At 35.6% G+C, this 21,138-nt stretch overlaps 1 protein-coding gene across 1 annotated transcript in view; it reads right to left on the reverse strand.

Annotated features, from left to right (window-relative positions):
- Nucleotides 1-512: 512 nt before the first annotated feature.
- DPH6 (diphthamine biosynthesis 6) overlaps nt 513-21,138 on the reverse strand; it is a 178,529-nt gene continuing 157,903 nt past the window's right edge. Inside the window, exons 7-9 of the mRNA XM_017894294.1 lie at nt 11,724-11,818; nt 3,022-3,109; nt 513-1,724 (exon numbers count right to left, since the gene is read on the reverse strand). Coding sequence (XP_017749783.1) covers nt 1,671-1,724; nt 3,022-3,109; nt 11,724-11,818 — 237 coding nt within the window. The 3' untranslated portion in view covers nt 513-1,670. The remainder of the gene's footprint in view (nt 1,725-3,021; nt 3,110-11,723; nt 11,819-21,138) is intronic.

A 21,138-nucleotide genomic window follows, 5' to 3' on the forward strand; every position in this document is an offset into this window, starting at 1 on the left:
ATCCAAAATATACAAAGAACTCTTAAAACTCAATAATAAGAAAAAAACCCCAATTAAAAATAGTCAAAAGATTTGAAGAGACACTTCACCAAAAGAGATACATAGATGGCAAATAAACATGACAAGATGCTCAACATTATATATCTTTAGGGAGTTGCAAACTACAACAACGAGAGAACACTTCAGACCTACCAGAATGGCAAAAGTCCAAAATACCTACAATGCTCAATACTGGTCAGGAGGTGGAACAGCAGAAACTCTTATTCATTGTTGGTGGGAATACAAAATAGTACAACTACTTTGGAAAACAGTGTGGCAGTTTTTTACAAAGCTAAACATAATCTTACCATATGATCCAGTAATTGTGCTCCTTGGTATTTACACACCTGAAAACTTAAAAACTTATCTTCACACAAAGACCTGTTCATGGATGTTTATAGTCACTTTATTCATAATTGCCAAAACATGGAAGTGACTCAGATGTTCTTCAGTAGGTGCATGGACAAATGAAATGTGGTAGAACCAGACAATAAAATTTTATTCTACACTAAAAAAAAAAAAAAAAGAGCTACATATACATGACAAGATATAGAGAAACCTAAATGCATCTTAATACATGAAAGAAGCCAATCTAAAAAGCTATACACTGTATGATTTCAACTACATAACATTCTGGAAAAGCAAAACTATGTACACAGTAAAAAGATCAGTTGCTAAGGGTTAAAGGAGAGGGAGCGATGAATAAGTAAAACACAGAGGACTTTTTAAGGCAGTGAAATTATTCTGTATAATACTATAATGGTTGAAAAATGTCATTATACATTTGTCAAAACTCATATTATGTACAACACCAAGAATGAACCCTCATGTAAACTATGGACTTTGGGTGATAATAACGTGTCAATGTAGGTTCATCAGTTGTAACAAATGTACCACTCTATTATAGGATATTGACAGTAGGGGAGGCTGTGAATGTGTGGAGGTAGAGGGTATATGGAAAATCTCCGCATTTTCTGCTCTGTTTTCACTGTGAACCTAAAACTGTTCTAAAACATAAAGTCTATTTTTTAGTAAAAGTTTTCTAAGGTCAACATTGGTAATACTGAAAAACAGCATTTTAAAAATCAGTTATAAAATAACTTGTAAGAGTTAAGGACATTCCTCATAATTGTCCAATAATGTTGAAACCCTTCAACCATGAATACATTTAAAACAAAAATGATAAATCACTTTGGCGACACCCAGTAGAATAAGCTTGACTGGCTAAATAAAGTGACCATCTTTTCATCATTTTCAAATTCCTCTCCATCATGACATTATTGGTAGTGAATGCAGCAAGAAAGAGAGGAGGGAAAGAAACTAGTGTGATAAAAAAAGAAATACTACAGAAATGGGGTTTATAGATGAAATAAAAGAAAAAAAAGGTCATAGGGAAGATGTGTTAACAAAAGAGAGTGAATCCCAAAAAAGTTGGCACTATTAATGAACACACCATTGACATTTTCCCAATTAATAAATGGTTCCATTAGCTTCTTCTAATGAAAGTATGTTTTTCTAAAAAAAAAAGAGTCAGAAAAAAAAAAAAAACCTAGTCATAGTAACTGAGAAAATACTGTGCAATTTTTTTGTATAAAAATGGTGCTTTAACGAACAATGTTCCGAAACACTTTTCAAAAATTATATATATAATGAGATGTTCTGTAGTTGTCAGGCACTGAGGACACCTGAAAAAAAAAAAAAGGAAAATGCACCATATTTATTCAGTGTCAGTGAATATGACACTTCAACGATGTAATACTGTTATCTAAAATACTGTTATCTTCGCAGCCTATTTCAGATAACAGTATTACTTCTTTGAGGTATCATACCGAAGACCAACGAAATATCAAAACAAAAGGTGAACAGTGAGCTATTTGGGTAGAGTGGAACATAGAATGGCTGGAGTGTCTACACATGAATTCAGTGCTTTTGACTTTGTGTATGTGTACATGGTAGCAAAAGTAGCAGAAAACTACAAGTTAGGGGTTCCAGTAAATCTGAAAAACATTTGGATAGTGTAACTTAATTCTTGTGGGAGTTACCAGCTTTTTGATAAAGGGTCACCAATAGTCATTATCCAGCCCAATTCCACAACCTATTTTCAATCCTGCCCATTGTCATTCTTCTGAAGAACTGGCACCAACAATTATCCTCTCCTGTAGAAACCCTCCCATCTTGAGATTTTTGGCATTACCATTCTTTTCCTACTTTTGCCGAATTCTTGTTAATCCTCTTACTCCTTCAGATTTCCTATGATGTAAAATATGTAACTGTGGGTGTGCCTCAAGACTTGGGGGAAAGAACACTAAATATACATAAGACATTTTCTAACCCTTTTCTGTCACTACACTCATTTCTTCACATAATTTCAGCTATCATTTTTATGGTAATTAATATAAAGCAACATCTGAAGGATCAGATCTCTCAATCAAGGAATATAATCCAGAACTTTATTCCACAAGATATCTTCAAATTAAAATTTTACTGTTATCTTGACAGCATATTTAAAATAAAACTCTTTATTATAATTTTGCTTCACTTTCATCTTCCATTTGTACTTCTCTTTTCCTGGATAAAGGTTTCATTTCTCCTTTTCCTCTCTTAACCTTTGAATAATGACGATCCAATTTAGCCTCAAACCCTTCCCCTAACGCTTATGTACGGTAACTTAAATGTGATCCTGCTAGATGATTTAATATTTGGTTTATATTGTCCTCTCATTGTTTAATGTATATACTATTCCCTTTCTAACTGACCTGCAAACTTTTCATAAGTGTAATATCTTTTGTATCATATATAACTCTCAAAACTATAAGCATTTGTAAAATTCTTAGTTATTGACTGAAGAGCTGAAAAAAAAAACACTAATGATAAAATCAATTTTCTTTTCCTGTCATCTGTTGTTACAGAATTATATATGCAAAGCCAATGCATATATCTCAATTTTCTATCAAAATCACTGTGAGTCTTAGATTTACTTGCCTTGTCCTCCAAGTGCAATTCTAAGAAGCGTAGATAGGCCACAGGTGCAAATGCATCAGCTGAATGCATGACTACTTCTGACGAATCCCTGAAATACAAGAATTTTATAATACATTTATCTGCTACAACAATTGTGACAAATCACTCCTCCTACTGACTAGAAGAGACTGAACATTCTTGTTATATATTTATTTCCATTAGTATACAACATGTAGTGATTAATAAATATTTTTAATAATCCAGTATTTCATTGGGAAAAGGTTCAAGTATACCAAGCTTTTAAGAAAAAACAATGAGGCTTTCTATCTTCATAAGAACATAAGAGTTCAACTTTCAGGTTCACTCAAAGCTCTCTGAACAATTTTAAGACTTAAATTCCTGTTCAATTTCATTTTCACATATTTGCTTGGCATAGGCTAAGCATTAAACATTAGTGCTTTATCTTCATTATTCTTTTCATTTTCAAGAGGTAATTCATTCAGTGTTTCACACAAAGTCTCAATTATCCTTCACAAAAGCAGTACTGGTGATGGTTTTAAGCTCTAGATGAACTCTTCACACTGCAGAATCATTGCTATTAAAATTGATTGTCTGACATAGTAATTACCACATTCAGGTAAAATGGTATGAACTGTATGCCGGCACCATATGGATACATGCAAATTAACTTGATTTTTATCAAAGATACCCTGTAAAGCACATACGAATAACTAAGATTATGTGTAAAGTTCTAATAACTAATTATTTTTTTATTATTTATTAAGAGAGTAATAATGTTTTGAATTTCAACTGAAAATTTAAAAATAGAAATTCCTCATATCACTGTAATGCCTTGGGAAGTACTTCTATTGTTTATATTAATAGTTATCATTTTGATCATTATAGTACAGCAAAATAAATCCTGACATTGACTTTTGTTGCTAATGTAAAATATTTTGAATCGACTTGTATCATGTAAAGTTACTTGGTGGCAACAGAAGAAATCTCAAAATATTTGGCTCCAAATTATTAAACTTTCATAAGCAAAATGTTTACTTTCAACTTGAAAGATCAAGAAAAAAGTACGTTTGATGATAAGAAACCCCAATTATCATTCATGAACCTTTAGTATCAAATACGTATCTTTCTAATGCTTAGAAAAAATAACATTAAAAAGACTTCCATGACATTAAAAGGAAAGCAACTTATAACAGACACAGAGTCATTAAAGATTCAGCATCCTGATGGAAACATATAATTTGCCTTCACAGTCTACATCAACCAAAGATGCCTCCAGGTATGATGAGGAGGAGCAGCAGAAAGAGAAAGTACAGACGAGGCCCTCCTGCTTGCTACTACCTGCCTCTCTGGCTTGACCCCAACTTGGTTTGTTAGCCCTAGTCTTACCATTTTTCCATTTCCTCCACAGTTGCCTGCTCTGGTCCTATCTTGGCTCTTGAATCAAACCTCAATTCCTATTCTACAATCTTACTCTTAAATTAAATGTCAATATATCTGTTCCAGACCTTGGCCTTGGACATTGACCCTGAGCCTTAACTATGTCTAATTCAGGCAGCTTGGTTTTGATATTCTCGACAATGGGGTGTGCCAAAACTGTAATTAATCTGAACTAATACCATCTCAGTAGAAAGGGTTTTAGGTCCTCCCTTCTCACGTCAGTTATCCCCACTAGAAACAGAGGGATGACAGCAAATAGCTTAAATGATCTGAAGCAGGATTATTATCCAGAGAGAATATATGACATTCTGAGCACTAAATGAAGAAGACTGTGGTTTTTATAAATTCTATTAAATTCATAATCTCTAATTGACTAACATCATTTCATTCACTTATACAAAGCAAGAGTCAACCAGGAGAGACTAGATTTCAAATGAACAGCTTTTAGTTTCAAGCAGAATAATACCACTCACTATTGCTCTTCTCTCTCATATGGTATCACAATGATACTCAATTTTCAAGGAACTCTGGTCTCTGCTTCATGGATTTCTCTGAATCCTGAAAGCAGAATCTGTCAGAATATCCTCAGATTAATCCAGAAAACTAAGACAATTGTGCCACAGCAAAAATGCTTCCCAGCTGGCTGTCCTCCTTTCCTTTCTCCATTAGTCAGTGCAGCAGTTACCACCTGTCACATAGCTAGGTCTTTTCCACAGCCAAGAACAGGCCCATGTTCTCTTTCATTACTACACTAGGCTCACCCCTACTTAACAACATTAAATGGGCAGCTGGGTTTGACTTGGGCCTCTCTTCCTTGATACCAGCCTCCTGAGGTGTGAGGTCGGGCCCTACCTCTCCCCTCAAAAACAAAAAAAATGGTATTCCCTCTTGAGACTCAGCCATGGTCTCTGCCCCCACCTCTCCTCTCAAAGGACAACTATGCTAGGCTGGGACTGAACCACTGTTTACCTCTCTTGCTCAAACATATGGTTTCTGTATTCACTAAAAGGCATACAGATATCCCCGAAGGACTCACACTTATCCTCAGACATCTCAAATGTAATTTCCATGAAGCCTTCCCTGACATCCTTTGACAGTGCTAGTTTTCTCCTTTATGTGCTTTAGTATCCCATTTATAGCCCTTTCATAACACATCCACTACATTATAATTATGTGTTTGCGTGCCTTTCTTCTGAGAGAGGAACCAGTTTTGTTCATCTTTGTCTGCCTGTCCCTGTTCTACTCCACCTGGAGCTCTGTATGAAGTATACTGTCTAATATTCATTAGATATTTGTTGAATAAATGAATGTACATTTAAACTTTGTTAACTATCCTCACAATTGCACACTAATTAGTGAAACTATCAGAAACTCATGATGATTTTTCAATTACCTATCTTCATGTGAATATAGTCATGCACCACATAATGCTATTTTTGGTTAAAGGCCGACTGGGTATTACAGTGGTGCCATAAGATTACAATGGAGCTGAAAAATTCCTATCACCTAGTGACATCATAGCTGTCATAATGTTGTAGTACAATTTTATTTTTAAAAGGAATTTAGTGTAGCCTAAGTGTACAGTGCTTTTAAAGTCTACAGTAGTGTACAGTAATGTCCTAGGTCTTCACAGTCACTCACCACTCACTCACTGACTCACCCAGAGCAACTTCCAGTCCTGTAAGCTCCATTCATGTTAAGTGCCCTATACAGGTGTACCATTTAAAAATGCTTTTATATGATATTTTTACTATACCTTTTCTATGTTTAGATACATTTAAATATACAAATATTTACCACTGTGTTATAGTTATTCAGTCTCCAGTACAGTAATATGGTGTCCAGGTTTGTAGTCTAGGAGCATATAGCCTAGGTGTGTAGTAGGCTATACCATCTATATTTGTGTAAGTACACTCTGGTGCTTGCGAAATGACAAAATTGCCTAACAATGCATTTATCAGAATGTTTCCACATTGTTAAGTGTCTCATGACTGTACACACTTTCTCATATATGAATATTGCATATATAAACATATTCATGTATGCACATATATATATATATACACCAATAACACTATATGAATCTCTACCATAATAAAAATAAAGATTAGTAGGACTGAACATTTAAATATAAGGAAAATAGTTCATAAATGTAAATAAATTCTCAGATGATACAGAATCAATGTAAGAAGGCAAATAAGATAAAGTACTTGCTTTATCCTCATTTTGAAACACTGCATTACTGTGTTCTGTACTGAGTTATGCCTTGAGGGGCAGAAAATACGAATAGATGGAGATGAAAATGAGGATAAAGTGTTTTAACCATAGGATTTGGTTCTTCCTTTCTTCTTTTTTCATTCTTATTCTTCCATCCATCCTTCCATCCATCCATCCTCCATACATCATCAGCATCACCCACCCACCACCCTCCATATACTCCGTCCCATTTACTGGCAACTTTGCAGCTTAATTACAGTGATTTGAGAATTAAAATAGAACTATAGAATTCTCAATACTGACATAAAAACAATATCATGAACAGAGAGAGAAAATGAATTACTTCATTAACACAACTTAAGACTTTAGTAATTAATAAACATAACTAAGAAACTTTAATAATACACCAAACTAGTAAACTATTACTTAGTAAATACTAAGTAAACTATATATTAGTAAACTAAGTAATAAGAGAGCAGGTTTCTAATTTGAGGACTCAATGTAGTCTTTTCTTTTAAAAAGTTAGGTATAATCTTTCTCAGAGGGCTTCTAGGGAAACAGCTCATTTTCTCATCTCAAAAATTTGTATCTAGAGGGAATGACTTCATAATTAATGACCAAAAAGTGAATTGCAACTTGTTCTAGGTAAAGCAATATAAAATAATTATTTCCAGAAAAGGCTGATAACTAGTCTTTCCTTAAACATTTAAAATGTAATTGGAATTGGGTAAAAGTATTCTTATAATAAACTTCCAATTCATTTATTATTTTTTATTATTGTTATTCACTCATATATTTTTTTTTTAGAGGAAGGGTATTGCAATGTTGCCCAGGTTGGAGTTAACTGTGGTGCAATTATAGACACTGCAGCCTCAAACTCCTGGCCTCAAGTGATCTTCTTGCCCTGCCAAAGTGTGATACAGCGTGGAAGCATGAACTGGCATATAACTATAGAACCCAAAAATGACTGTCTCTAATTACTTCATTATAGAAAACCGTTTCATCGATGGAATCTTACAAAGAATTAACAAATTCACAAAAAAAACTAACCTCATTCAAAAAAGTGGCAAAGATAAAACAGGACACTTCTCAAAAGAAACATTTATGCAGTCAACAGACATATGAAAAATGCTCATCATCATGGTGAGAAATGCCAATCAAACCACACGGATACCATCTCACGCCGTTAGATTGCGATCATTGAAAAGTCGGAGAAACAACAGATGCTGGATGAGGATGAGGAGAAATAGGAACAATTTTAAACTGTTGGTGGGAGTATAAATTAGTCCAACCATTGTGGAAGACAGTGTGGCGATTCCTCAAGGATCTAGAACTAGAAATACGATTTGACCCAGCAATCTCATTACTAGGTATATATCCAAACGATTACAAATCATTCTACTATAAAGACACATGCACACGTATGTTTACTGCAGCACTATTCACAATAGCAAAGACTTGGAACCAACCCAAATGTCCATGAACAACAGACTGGATAAAGAAAATGTGGCACATATATACCATGGAATACCATGCAGCCAGAAAGAAGGATGAGTTCATGTCCTTTCAGGGACGTGGATGAAGCTGGAAGCCATCATTCTCAGCAAACTATCACAAAAACAGAAAACCAAACACTGCATGTTCTCACTCATAAGTGGGAGTTGAACAATGAGAACACATGGACACAGGGAGGGGAACATCACACATGGGCGCCTGTTGGGGGTGGGAGGCTAGGGGAAGGATAACATTAGGAGAAATACCTAATGTAGGCGATGGGTTGATGGGTGCAGCAAACCACCACGGCATGTGTATACCTATGTAACAAACCTGCACGTTCTGCACATGTACCCCAGAACTTAAAAGTATAATTTAAAAACAAACAAACAAAACCCTGAGGTGTTGGTACAACTGCATTCTCTCTTGGGACTTTAAAGGAGAATCTGTTCCTTGCTTTTTCTAGCGTTTAGAAGCTTCCCACATTTCTTGGCTCATGGCTCCACGTCACTCTAGTCTACTTTTGTTGTTACATCCCCTTTTCTGACTCGGACCCTCCTGCGTCTTTCTTCTAAGGATCCTCATGATCACATTGGCCCACCTGGCCCCTCCCCACCAAAAAAAGATATCTAACTATAATCAAATAAATTTGCATGCAAAAATTTATTTTTTCTCACCTTAGAGGTAGTCTTCTTTTTTTATAAAAAATAAAATGTCATTTGAATCAGACGTTTGAAATGGGATTTCTAATAAATGATTAGTTGCATGCTAATTGTGGCAGACCACTATTACATCAAATGTAACATAAGTTATTAAATTTGTCCCCAAAATGAATTCTAAATGATTGGATCCAAAATTATTAATACTCAATTGTTAAAACACAGTTATAGGAACCAAGCTCATCTTTTAATTGTATTATATGGAAGATTATATCTAAATAATGTAACTTTCATTTACATACAGTTTTAGAATGCACAAAACACGTTCACTCACATCTTTGCATTTATTGTGTATCAGGTAGGTATGCTTAGGACATTTCAATTTTAAAGAGGAGGGGAGATTTTGTTTACATTAAGTGATATTGTTTTTCTGCCAATTGAGGATATTTCCCAACCTATAACTTCAAGTTATAACCTAAGAAAGGAATATATATATAAGTATGTGAAACAGCATATATACACAAAAATAAACAACAACAAATTACAAATTAGTCCAACAATATTTAGCATATAGCCTAAGGTATGCTCTGACAAGTATGGGAACAAGCACTGGAGGCAATGGCAGCCAAAGCATATAAAAATGAAAGGATTTAGCAAAGTGGTAAGAAATGAGAAGGCAATCTAGAGAAAAGGTATCACAAAAGAAAAGTATGAAGCTGAAGTGAGGCATAGCTTATGAAGAAAAAAATAAGCAAAGAATATGCGTAAATATCAGAATGAGATTGGTGATTAACTCACAAATGAGTAAGAATGAAAAGACAGGGTTTCCTTTGTGTTTGCAAGGTACACACCTGCAGGGTAGCACCTATCACTTATTGTTGATTTGCCTGTCCATCTCCTGGGTTACAGGAAGAACTCCTACAGAGCAGGGCAGCAACTTGCGGAGTTCTACTCACGCTTTGCAGTGAACAGCTCATTTTAGCACTAGAGGGTTCTAACCATCTTCCCTGACAACTTCTCTTTAATAGCATGAGTAATTCCCTTCATGCCACTGTCTCTATCAGGCTTAGGTTTCCTTGTCTGCAAAATGAGGAAGTTGAAAAGGATTCATATTCTAGGTCTAAAGTACTATGATAAACAGATCTTCTGGTTATGTAGAGTAAAGCAGTACATGTCTTGTAATTCCACGTTGCCCATAAAGACTTCCAGGTGCTCTGGGGCCTCAATTTGTCTGGCAAATGGAGAAATTATTATTCTTTGGCATGTTTTCCTCTTATTGCTGTGCTTTTTTGTTTCTAATTTGGTTAGTCCGATATTAATAAGTAAATATATCCCAAATTTTCTACTATAATTTCACCCTAGCATGCAAATGTTTTTCTTGAATAATATAACAGTATTAGGCCGGGCGCGGTGGCTCAAGCCTGTAATCCCAGCACTTTGGGAGGCCGAGACGGGCGGATCACAAGGTCAGGAGATCGAGACCATCCTGGCTAACAGGGTGAAACCCCATCTCTACTAAAAAATACAAAAAAACTAGCTGGGCGAGGTGGCGGGTGCCTGTAGTCCCAGCTACTTGGGAGGCTGAGGCAGGAGAATGGCATAAACCCGGGAGGCGGAGCTTGCAGTGAGCTGAGATCCGGCCACTGCACTCCAGCCTGGGCGACAGAGCAAGACTCCGTCTCAAAAAAAAAAAATAAATAAATAAATAATATAACAGTATTATTTCATAGAAGTAATAACTTATCAATAGTTGATTCATTAATTGTTTTGTGATCATCATGGGCAAAAAAAATATGTACTCTCCCATGAATAAACTTATGACTTATTTTTTACCACCTTGTATTATAATTACACACCGATGTCTTTTTCCACCCCTTTGAAGGCAGAAACTATTTCAACATCAGTGGTGCCCAGAAAAACACTTTGGAGGTAATAGGTACTTGATGAGTATTTGTCAAATAGATAATGATTTTGGTGATTATTAATGAAAAGAAATTAGAATAATATGAAAGAAGCAAGAGTGCATGAATACTGCATATGGTAATGAAAATGTCCTGTCATCTTGTACAAAATAAATGCATTTTTTAAGAAAATCCACCTAGAATTGTTGTTTTGATTTTCTTAGATCACGCCTTCCGTCATTATTAATACGTACAAAGAGGTTAAGTCTTAGTGTTAGAAATATTGAAGACTTCCATTCAATCAAGCTTAACTCTGACAATCTTTTCCATGATGCATACAGGCTTAAGAAAAGCAGATAAAGTGTTCTCTTAGCATATAAAAATTGCAACATAAATTAGAGCATGGATAATAAGGTAACAACCTGAAGAAAGTTTCTGTTTTTCACTACATTAATTTTAACAATTTATGGCAAAGAAATCATACTACTCACCATCAACTAAATTCATTTAAAAACAAAGTTTATTTGTAAAAATAACCTCAAATAACTGAAGAGAAACATTTAGCATTACCATTCTAAGTTGTTAAAGCCAAGAAAAAGAAAAAAGAGGATGGAGTTAATGGAACCCACAGGCTACTGATGTGGCAGTTTATCAAATGTAGCTGTAATGAAAGATAAATAATACAGGCAATTCACACTTCATGAAAGGATAAAAGTGTCAGTGTGTAGGTACCAGTTTTACTGCAGGCCATAATCAGCAAGTAAACGAAAGTGCAATGTCTAAAAAGTTTATAGTCTTCTATGAAGGCCTCGTCTTGTCAGGTATTGATTTAGGGATTCAGACAACTTCACTGGTATTAAACAAATTGAGTGTTTGTGAACTTAGAGGACATGTTCTATTTTTCCCAACAAAAGTTGCCTCAAGCTTAATGTTAAGTTGCTTCCATCACTTAAATTTATGGGAAAAAAAAGAAAATGCTGAAATGATATCTTACACAATTATTTTCTTCTTAAATAGAGGGCAATCCAAAGTGAAAGTTTCATACTCTCCACCTTCTCCACAAACATGTACTCCATACTTCTTAGAAAGCTGAAAATAGGGAAATACAAAAAACAAGAAAGAAGTTTGAAATTAGACAGCATAAATGCTATCTTATTTGGTCCTAAAAAATCCATACAAAAAACTTTAATTCCAAAATAGTTTGCAAGGTAAGGAAAACTAATTATATTTCTGCTTAAAACATGTTTAAAGTCATTTCAAAAATGTTGTAAGGCATAGGATCTCTAAGAATGCCAAAACTCTTACAAAGAAATAACATTAAGATTATTGTAAATTTGGGGAATGACACTAGCTTTAGATTCAAAGCTAGATTCAGTCACAAAGTAGTAAACAAAAATGTATGCAGCCAAATTGGGCTCCCCCAACTCTTTGCCTTTAAGTGGAAGGAATAAAACATTGTTTTAGATAATTTCTCAAGAATACAGAAAAGCAATATAAGGCCTTTCCTTAGGCCTATGAACAAAAAGAAGTCACATATAGGTTTATTATGCTTGCAGTTATATTAGGAAAGTTCCGAGGGCACTGAGAACTAGTAAAATTCCAAAGCTGCAGACAAGCCTTAAGAAGGTCCAACTCCAAGAAAGGTTGAGTAACTTACAAATTTGTCTAATCAAACCTGAAATTAAAACAAACCAGCAAACAAAAACCAAGCAGCAAAACAAAAAAGTCTATGATTTACATTAAATATAAGCCATACTATTTAAATGGTCTTGATATTGAGAGTAAAAAAATCTCCTATCTGTTTGGCATACGTCTGGCACCAGTGCTGGGGAGCACTCTCCTTTCTACTCTGTGCTAATGACCCTTTCTAACAACTTTCCACCAAACGAACCTTCCAGTCGCATCTTAATGACTTATGACCACTCTCTTTATGTGGGGAGTATACCTTATCATTTATTAATTAGCATTCTTTCATTAGAAAATGTTTTACTGAAGTTCTACATAATTTCTGTAATCCACTATCAAAGAATAACTAGATTTTTAAACCAAATTTAGTATGGTTATTATCCCATAGAAGTGGTTCTCTTAGTCCCTAGTAAAATAATGTAAGCTGCTATGTTAAACCAAAATATTACCATTATAAAATACTCATATATCCAAGAGGTGACTTATTAAAATCTGGATGTACCCAGTGATATTTTCAATTCACATAAAATATTTCTATCACATTCATTTGTTCAGTCAGTTCTTCGACAAACACTTTTTGAACAATAATTATTAGCCAGGCCTTGCTAGATGATGAAGCTGCAAAAGTAAACAAGATAATGAGACAATCTCCTTGGTCTCTTGAAGCTTACCAAATATACTGTACTCTATATTTTAACATCACACACTAATGATGCAACAGCGACGTTGCCTCTAAAAATGAAAATGCACAATCTCTTCTCCCTTTCTATTACTGATTCACCAGTATTGACACATAGGTTCCAAGTCAAGAAATCGGGATAAAGAACCCAGTGGTTTCTATGGCTGAGGAACCAAGAAATAGTATGACTAAATCCTTACAATATCTTTTGTGGCCTCTCTAAACTCCACTAGCTTCAAGCTCTAACAGACATAAGCACTCAGAGAAAAATTCATCTTTGTTGGATTACTTTTAGCCAGCTCGAAGGCCCTTTGATGTCTTGAGAGAACCTCCTCAAGAAGTAAAGCCTATGCCAGCCACTTTCTTTAATGAATCTGCTAAGACACAGCACCTTATTAAAAAGTAGAATCTTTGTAGCACAAAAGCATGATGTATGCATGTGACAGGAAGGTCAGTTTAGGTACGTGAAGCATCCAGATGTGCACATTCCAGAGACTTATTTATGGGGTACAACCTTTCTATTTACCTTTCTAAAAGTTAATGTTACTAATATTCACACTGTTCATCGAAAATAGCAACTTTATTCCTAATCTATCTCAGGTCTGTCTCTGGCTTCGACTCAAAATTTGGATTATTGTATCCCAGCACTTAATCATTCCAAATGCAATTTTTGCCATTCTCTTTGATAAGTTTCTCTATCAATATCATTGTAATGAAAAATACGAAGTCACTAACAGACTTTTGAAAAGTTTAATTTCTCAATGAATTTTCATGATTCTTTTCATAATTTAAGTACATAAAATAACAAACTACATTGAAAAATACATAGTTTTCATGCCATCTATTCTTTAAGTTATTGTTATATGGATGTTTTTAAAGCTATGACATTTGATAAGTTCGTTAAGAAAAGTATAGAGAGAATTTTAAGGCCAAGGCCAGGAACTAGATGCTAATAGCCTTCAAAGTCATGACAATCAAAAATGTCTGCAGACATTGCCAGGTGTCATTGGTGGAAAAAAAAATCCCAGCTACTGAGGCTGGAGAATCGCTTGAACTTAGGAGGCGGAGGTTGCAGTGAGCCGAGATCACACCATTGCACTCCAGCCTGAGGGTCAAGAGTGAAACTCCATCTCAAAAAAATAAAAATAAAAATAAAAAATCACCCCTCACTGAGAACCACTGGCATTGCTGTTACCACCCCTATACCTGCAGGGATGAGCAGAAGGAACAGCTACAAATGGGATCTAATTAAACTAGAGAGCTTCTGCACAGCAAAAGAAACTTTCATCAGAGTGAACAGGCAACCTACAGAATGGGAGAACATTTTGCAATCTATCCATCTGACAAAGGGCTAATATCCAGAATCTACAAGGAACTTAAACAAACTCACAAGAAAAAAACAACCCCATCAAAAAGGTGAAGGGTATGAACAGACACTCTCAAAAGAAGACATTTATGTAGCCAACAAACATATGAAAAAAAGCTCATCATCATTGGTCATTAGAGAAATGCCCAATCAAAACCCACAATTAGAATACCATCCTCATGTCAGTCCCAGATTGGGCGATCCATTAAAAGTCAGGAAACAACAGATGGCTGGAGAAGATGTCGAGAAATTAGGAATGCCTTTTATACTGTTAGCGTCGGGAGTATAAACTTTAGCTTTCAACATCTGTGGAGACAGTGGTGGCGATCTCCTTAAGGACTCTAGAACTAGACAATACCATTTGACCCAGCATAATCATTACTCCGGGTTAATATACCCAAAGCGACTCTGTAAATCAATCTCCTACATGCACACGTATGTTTACTGCAGCACGTTCACAATAGCAAAGACTTGGAACCAACCCAAATGCCCATCAATAATAGACTAGATAAAGAAAATGTGGCACATATATAGCATGGAGTACTACGCAGCCATAAAAAAAGGATGAGTTCAAGGCCTTTGCAGGGACGTGGATGAAGTTGGAAACCACCATTCTCAGCAAACTAACACAGGAACAGAAAACCAAACACTGCATCTTCTCACTCATAAGTGGGAGGTGAACAATGAGAACACATGGATACAGGGAGGGGAACATCACACACCAGGGCCTGTCGGGGGGTGGGGGTCTAGGGGAGGGATAGCATTAGGAGAAATACCTAATGTAGATAACAAGTTGATGGTTGCAGCAAACCACCATGGCACGTGTATACCTATGTAACAAACCTGCACATTCTGCACATGTATCCCAGAACTTACAGTATAATAATAATAATTTTAAAAAGGCAATACGATTTCTTTAAAAACTTATTTTATAATTTTCATTTGTATAAAAGTATGTTTATTGTTTCACATATATCTAAATTGTGCTGTGTTCCCTTTTAGAGAAGGTGAAAATTGGGTTGCCATCTAATGTTAGGGTAAGTTTTGAAAACATTTGAACAGATGTGGCTAACTTGGGTGATTTCATGGTTTGTAAGAATGCCTTGAAGTCTCAGCATTTTAAAATGAATTCCAAGTAAATTAAAAGAAATTACTTACATGAATCTATTTTTTTCTGGCACACTTATTTATATAGATAAATGTTCATATTCCTAATACTTCCAATGGAATACTGCTGATTATTGAACTGAATGGCTAAGAGCGTCAAGATTTCCCTAACACTGTAATAATCACAACTGTGGAATTTCTTATTAAATCAAACTTTTTCTTCTTTTAAATCAGTCTCATTTATCTGTTAGTCATTTTAAAATGGAAAAAAAAGCCAAACTCATACTTCTTCACCTCCACCCCCACTAAGAGGAAACAATGAGGTTTACAAAAATCACAATTTCATTTTATAAATGGTATTCTCAACATAGAAGATAATTCATTCATAACACTTATTAAGGATATATTTATTGAATATCTACTACAGGTTTAGTAGTGTTTTAGGTACTAGGGATAAAAACGGGAGCAGCCATGTATCCTGCATAAAATAGCTTATTGTCTTGTACAGACAGAAAGTTAAATGAGCAATTACAATATAGGGTAGTGATTATTTTGGCAGGTGCATGAAATGCTGTGGTAGTATAAAGCAGGGTACCTAACTAAAAGGAACTTAAAAGGCTTCTCAAAGTAAATAAAACTTAAACTGAGTTATAAAGGATTAAGTTAACCCTGAAAGATGGAAGGGGAATGAGAGAAGGCAAGAGAGAATGAACGAATATTCCAGAAGAAACTGCATGTGTTAAATCCCAGAGCACATGATAGGTACTAGAAATTTAAACGAGTTTGGCATAGCTGAGCATAACTGGATGAGTAATGGCAGTGAGACAAGGCTGAAAGGCTAGATACAGGACAGGTCAGAGACAACCCTTGGAGAGGTTTTAAGCAAAACACTGACCTGACTGCATCTGTATTTTAGAAACATCATTTTGGATGAATGATGGAGAATGGGCCCAGATGTAAGTCTAGAAGCAAAAAGAACTGAGCAGTTGCTGGAGGAATCTAAGCTGGAGGTGGAGGTTTCCCAAGCTGGCAAGCAGCAGTGGGGATGGAAAGGAGAGACAAGATATTTTGAGAGATTTTCTTCGGAGGCTGAGACTATAGGAGAGTAAATGTAGTTTCTCTTCCTCCTTCATCACAGCGTTCGTGGTTGAGGACTTTATGACAAAAGATGAATTACAAGAGAAAAGCAGAAAAGCATACAAATTTATTTAATAAGTTTTATGTGACATGGGAAGACTTCATAATGGAATGAAGATCCAAAGAAACAAGAAATGATCTAATGGTGATAAACTGGGGTAGAACTCAGCAAGGTCAATTTGTTCAGATTTTTTTCTGTATCCCTGTGTGACATTCCTTTCCTCTGGGCGTAGAGAGTATGGCTCCATAATGAAGGTCTTAAGACTTTAGGGGAAAGTCAAAGGATTCTTTTATGGCCCACTTCAGGGCCATAAAATGAATGGAGGGAGGTCAGAAAGTGACCTTCCTGCTTCTGCTGTTTTCCTGAATGTCAAGGTGGCATATTTTGGGGTAGTGTGTCCTGAATTCCATCAAAATTAACGATTAATTGAAGGGAGGATTGAGGAAAGTTAAAAAAGAAATTTAGGAAAATTCCCAGCTTTCTGCATTTGGAAAGTGGATAGATGGTAGTTCTGTTTACTGATATAGAGAACTCAGTTCTCTATATAGTAGTTTTCTGGGAGAGTCCAATGGCCTTATCCTTTTCCAATTTATGTGGCATATAATACCACTTACGTCTCAAATCTTTCCGATTATCTTCCTCAGGCTTCCACATTACTATATTTTCTAAGTTATTGTTATGCCTCTCTGACTCATTTCCCTCCTGCTGTTCCTAAGTTATAAATATCCCTCACTGTTTTCTCTAGAATATGTTCTTCTCTCTTAATGCATTCCCTATAACAGCACCATGCACTCCATGGCTTCAACCATCACCTTTATGCTATTCTGCTGCTGCTAATACTATCACTACTAATTAAAGACTATTTGGTTTACGCCTTAAGGTTAAGATAATGATATTATCATCTTATTCAATACTCAAAATGACTTTAAAAAATAAAAAAAGAGCACAGGCTTGAAATCAGATAAACTTAACCATAAATTCCAGTTTTGCTACTTCCCAGCTAGGCAATGGAAATATTCACCCCATAAGTGATTCCTCGTCGTAAATAATAGTACTGATCTCATAGATGATTAAACAAATTAATGCATAAAAAGCACTTAGCACAATGTACAGCACTTAGTAAGCACTTAATAAAAACACAACTTAATTCTAAGTGGGCAAAGTGCATGTTGTAGTGAGGCACAGTGAAAGCAGCATTGCATAATCGGTTAAAAGCACTGGCTTTGGAGACAGACAGTTCTTCGTTCATTCAAATCCTGGCTGTCACTTTCTAGCTACATGATCTTAGGTTACGTAAGTGCTTTCTCTGAGGCTTGAACTTGTGATCTGTAAAATGGAGATGACAATAGTACCTACCTCATTGTTTTCAGGAATAAAATCCCATGAATGGAATAATGAAAGTGCCATCCAGCACATAACACACACTCAATAAAGGGGCTGCTAATTTCATTTTTTACTCTTTTCCAGAGGTAAAAACTAGTTTGATTTGCAAAAGTTATCAGCTTAGAACCAAACAAAACCAGAATTTAAAGTCATATTTGACTCTTCATAATATCCTGATAGATAACAAACCTTAGTCTTTAGCCTGAACATGTCAATTGTGCTGCAATCTCATAGGTTAAAAAACATATGCCTTTGGTTTATATAATCTAAAATTAAATATGTGTAAGATCAAGCTTATCATGTTCTTTCTCAACCCTGTTCTCCTCTGCATATAAACTGGAAGCAAATAAACATTTCCAGTTTTCCCAATCATTATGTGTGGACTAATCTTCAATTTTTTCTTTTCTAGCTCCTGGCAATTTGGTGCTAATTTCTTTTTCAATCTTCCATAAAAGTCTTTCTTTCAGCTTTGTTCCATCTCTCCATTCCTACTGTCAGTGGTTACATACTACGAGCCCTCACACCTGTTTCCCATAACAGCATCTTACACTCCTTTTCATTTCCATCTTCTACTCCTAATCCATGAATACTGCTGCCAGATTAAATCTCCTGAGATTTCTTTCAATAATATAAATCTCAGTTGAAGAGACTTCTAAAATTTATTTCTTACCCCAAATCACTTGGCCCATCTCTCAAGGCTTTTCACGAATGGGCCTTACATTCCCACCTAACCTATTCTTACTGATCTACCAACACCAGCTCTTAGTTTCATTTAGACCAAATTTCTTTGCTGTTCTTGAATGCCTTCTTGCCAAAGAGTCTTCATTCATATTGATTCACTTTGTTGCCACCACCCATCTTTCAAATCAGTCCTAACCCTTTCATCAGTTACTCGAGGTCATGTGGGCATCTTCCATCTTTTAGCTCCCAAGTGACTCTACCTAGTTAAATTTATTAGGGATTTCCCTCCCTCACTTTCTATACTCTACATTCCATGGAAAATGCCAAGTCTTTGATTTATTTTGTAGTTCTTATAGCAGTTAGCATAGAACTAGACACAGAAGTCCTTACATGTAGCAGCTAGCATAGAACTCGGTATAGAAGTTCTTACACATTTATTCAATTCTATCAGTACCACATGACATTATCAACTAACAGCTCATCTACAACATGCATTCAGATAAATGTGAGGGTCATATTGGAATAGCCACTAACTGCCGAGGACCTGCACCTCTTTTTGTTAAATACTACAATCAATAGACACCACTGCCAGTTACACTACTTAAAACACACCTTTGAGAATCCCACTGTCTTCCTTTAAAACCTTCAGTTACTCCTCATTGTTTACATCCTCCTCCAGTATTCAAAATCTCTCACGATATGGCTTCAAATTCTTTTGTCAGCTTTATCAATTTATATATACTTATCACAACGCAAGAATTCCTCTGGCTGTTCCTACCATCATGACCTCTAGCCAAAATACGATTTATCTCCAAGCTAGCAGAAACTAACCGAGCCCCATTCAACCTAACAGAAGGGGAAGCAGAGCTAGTTAGTCATGGGCTTTAATGTCGAACATGCCGTAGGCCCATTTGCCCTTCAATACTCAAAGTATATTCCAAATAAATGAGACTAACTTCTGAAAATACATTGTGTTTCTCCTTCCTCATGTGTTGGTACAAACTGTTCTCTAACCTACAACAATCCAGCCAGTCAAAAATCCTACCTATCCTTCAAGCTCATTAGGGCTATCAATTTATCTCTGAAGTTACTCTGAATTCTCTCACAACATGTAACCTTTTTCCTTGAAATTCTGTGATACATGATTTTTACTCTCTTAAAGTACATTTTAATACCCCTTATAATTTTTATTTATAATAGCCATTGGATGTCTCAATCATAAAGTTCTATATATCCTTCCAACTTGGTTATGTCCAAAATTCAAAATCTTCTTTCAAAGATGTTCTAAACCCTTTTGACTTCCAAGGTCAGTTAAAGGCATTTTTTTTCCCATAAAGTCACCACTGCAGGGAACAAGTCTTAAAATTCTGTCTTTCTCACACACAACTTCAAGTCAATTTTTGTGAACTTTGCTTTCCCTTTCGTTTTTAAGTAATAGGTAGCTGGGGACTCTAAACTGTGCTTTTGTCAAGCCTATAAGGAAGACCAGTTAACTTCTACAGAAGAGTGAGAAGAAAATGTGTGAGTTAACAATAACTGGATCTAATCTTTTATGAGGTGGGGAATCATTTAGGAAAGGAAGTCTGTATTTTAAAATGTGTGCCTTTCTTGAGTTAAAAATAAATACATGCCCTAACAAGCTTTAAGCCTGAAATCTAAGTTGCATTTATCCAGGTTTAGCTCTTGCAGCACCCAGCAGAGTGGTATGCTTTTTAAGTATAGTCAATACATTTCTGTTTATCTTTGACTCAAGGCTGGAGGCCAGATTTCCCGATATTTTGAGAGTTGGCTTAGAAAAAGCAACTAAACCTACATACTCATAATTTTTAAAAATATAAATATAATTTTGCTCTTCCATCTAGCACATGACTTAGATGATCATAAGAAATCTCAAAGAATAACTGCTACTGGTAAAGATGGTAGATTGAATCTATGCATCTACTCTCACTCCCTTTTAAAATGTTACTGGAAAATATTTCATAAAATGGCATAAACCCACAGAGATGGAGAACACAGGAGAGGAGGTGACAGCATTAACCAGTTTATCAGGACCAAGAACACTGAGCCTGTGGCCAACAATGGGGAATGCTGAGGACCAATCTGATTTACACAACAGAATAATCAAAAGGGTAAGGAGCTAGTGACACCAGGCACCTCTGGAAGTGAGAGGGAAAGAAAAAGGGCACTAATTAACAAGCAGTCGGATTCCTAGGTCCCTCTCTAGGCTACTGCTTCTCTTCTACCCTGGCAGAATGCTGGAGGTTTATTCCCTGCAGCAGATAAACAGAGGAACTGGCCTGGGAGAAATGAGACATAGTTAAGGACAGAGGTATATAATAAAATAAATGGAATCAAATTATATATATATA

Source organism: Rhinopithecus bieti, unplaced genomic scaffold, assembly GCF_001698545.2.
Source record: "Rhinopithecus bieti isolate Rb0 unplaced genomic scaffold, ASM169854v2 scaffold_23748, whole genome shotgun sequence".
NCBI classification, from domain to species: Eukaryota; Metazoa; Chordata; class Mammalia; order Primates; family Cercopithecidae; genus Rhinopithecus; species Rhinopithecus bieti.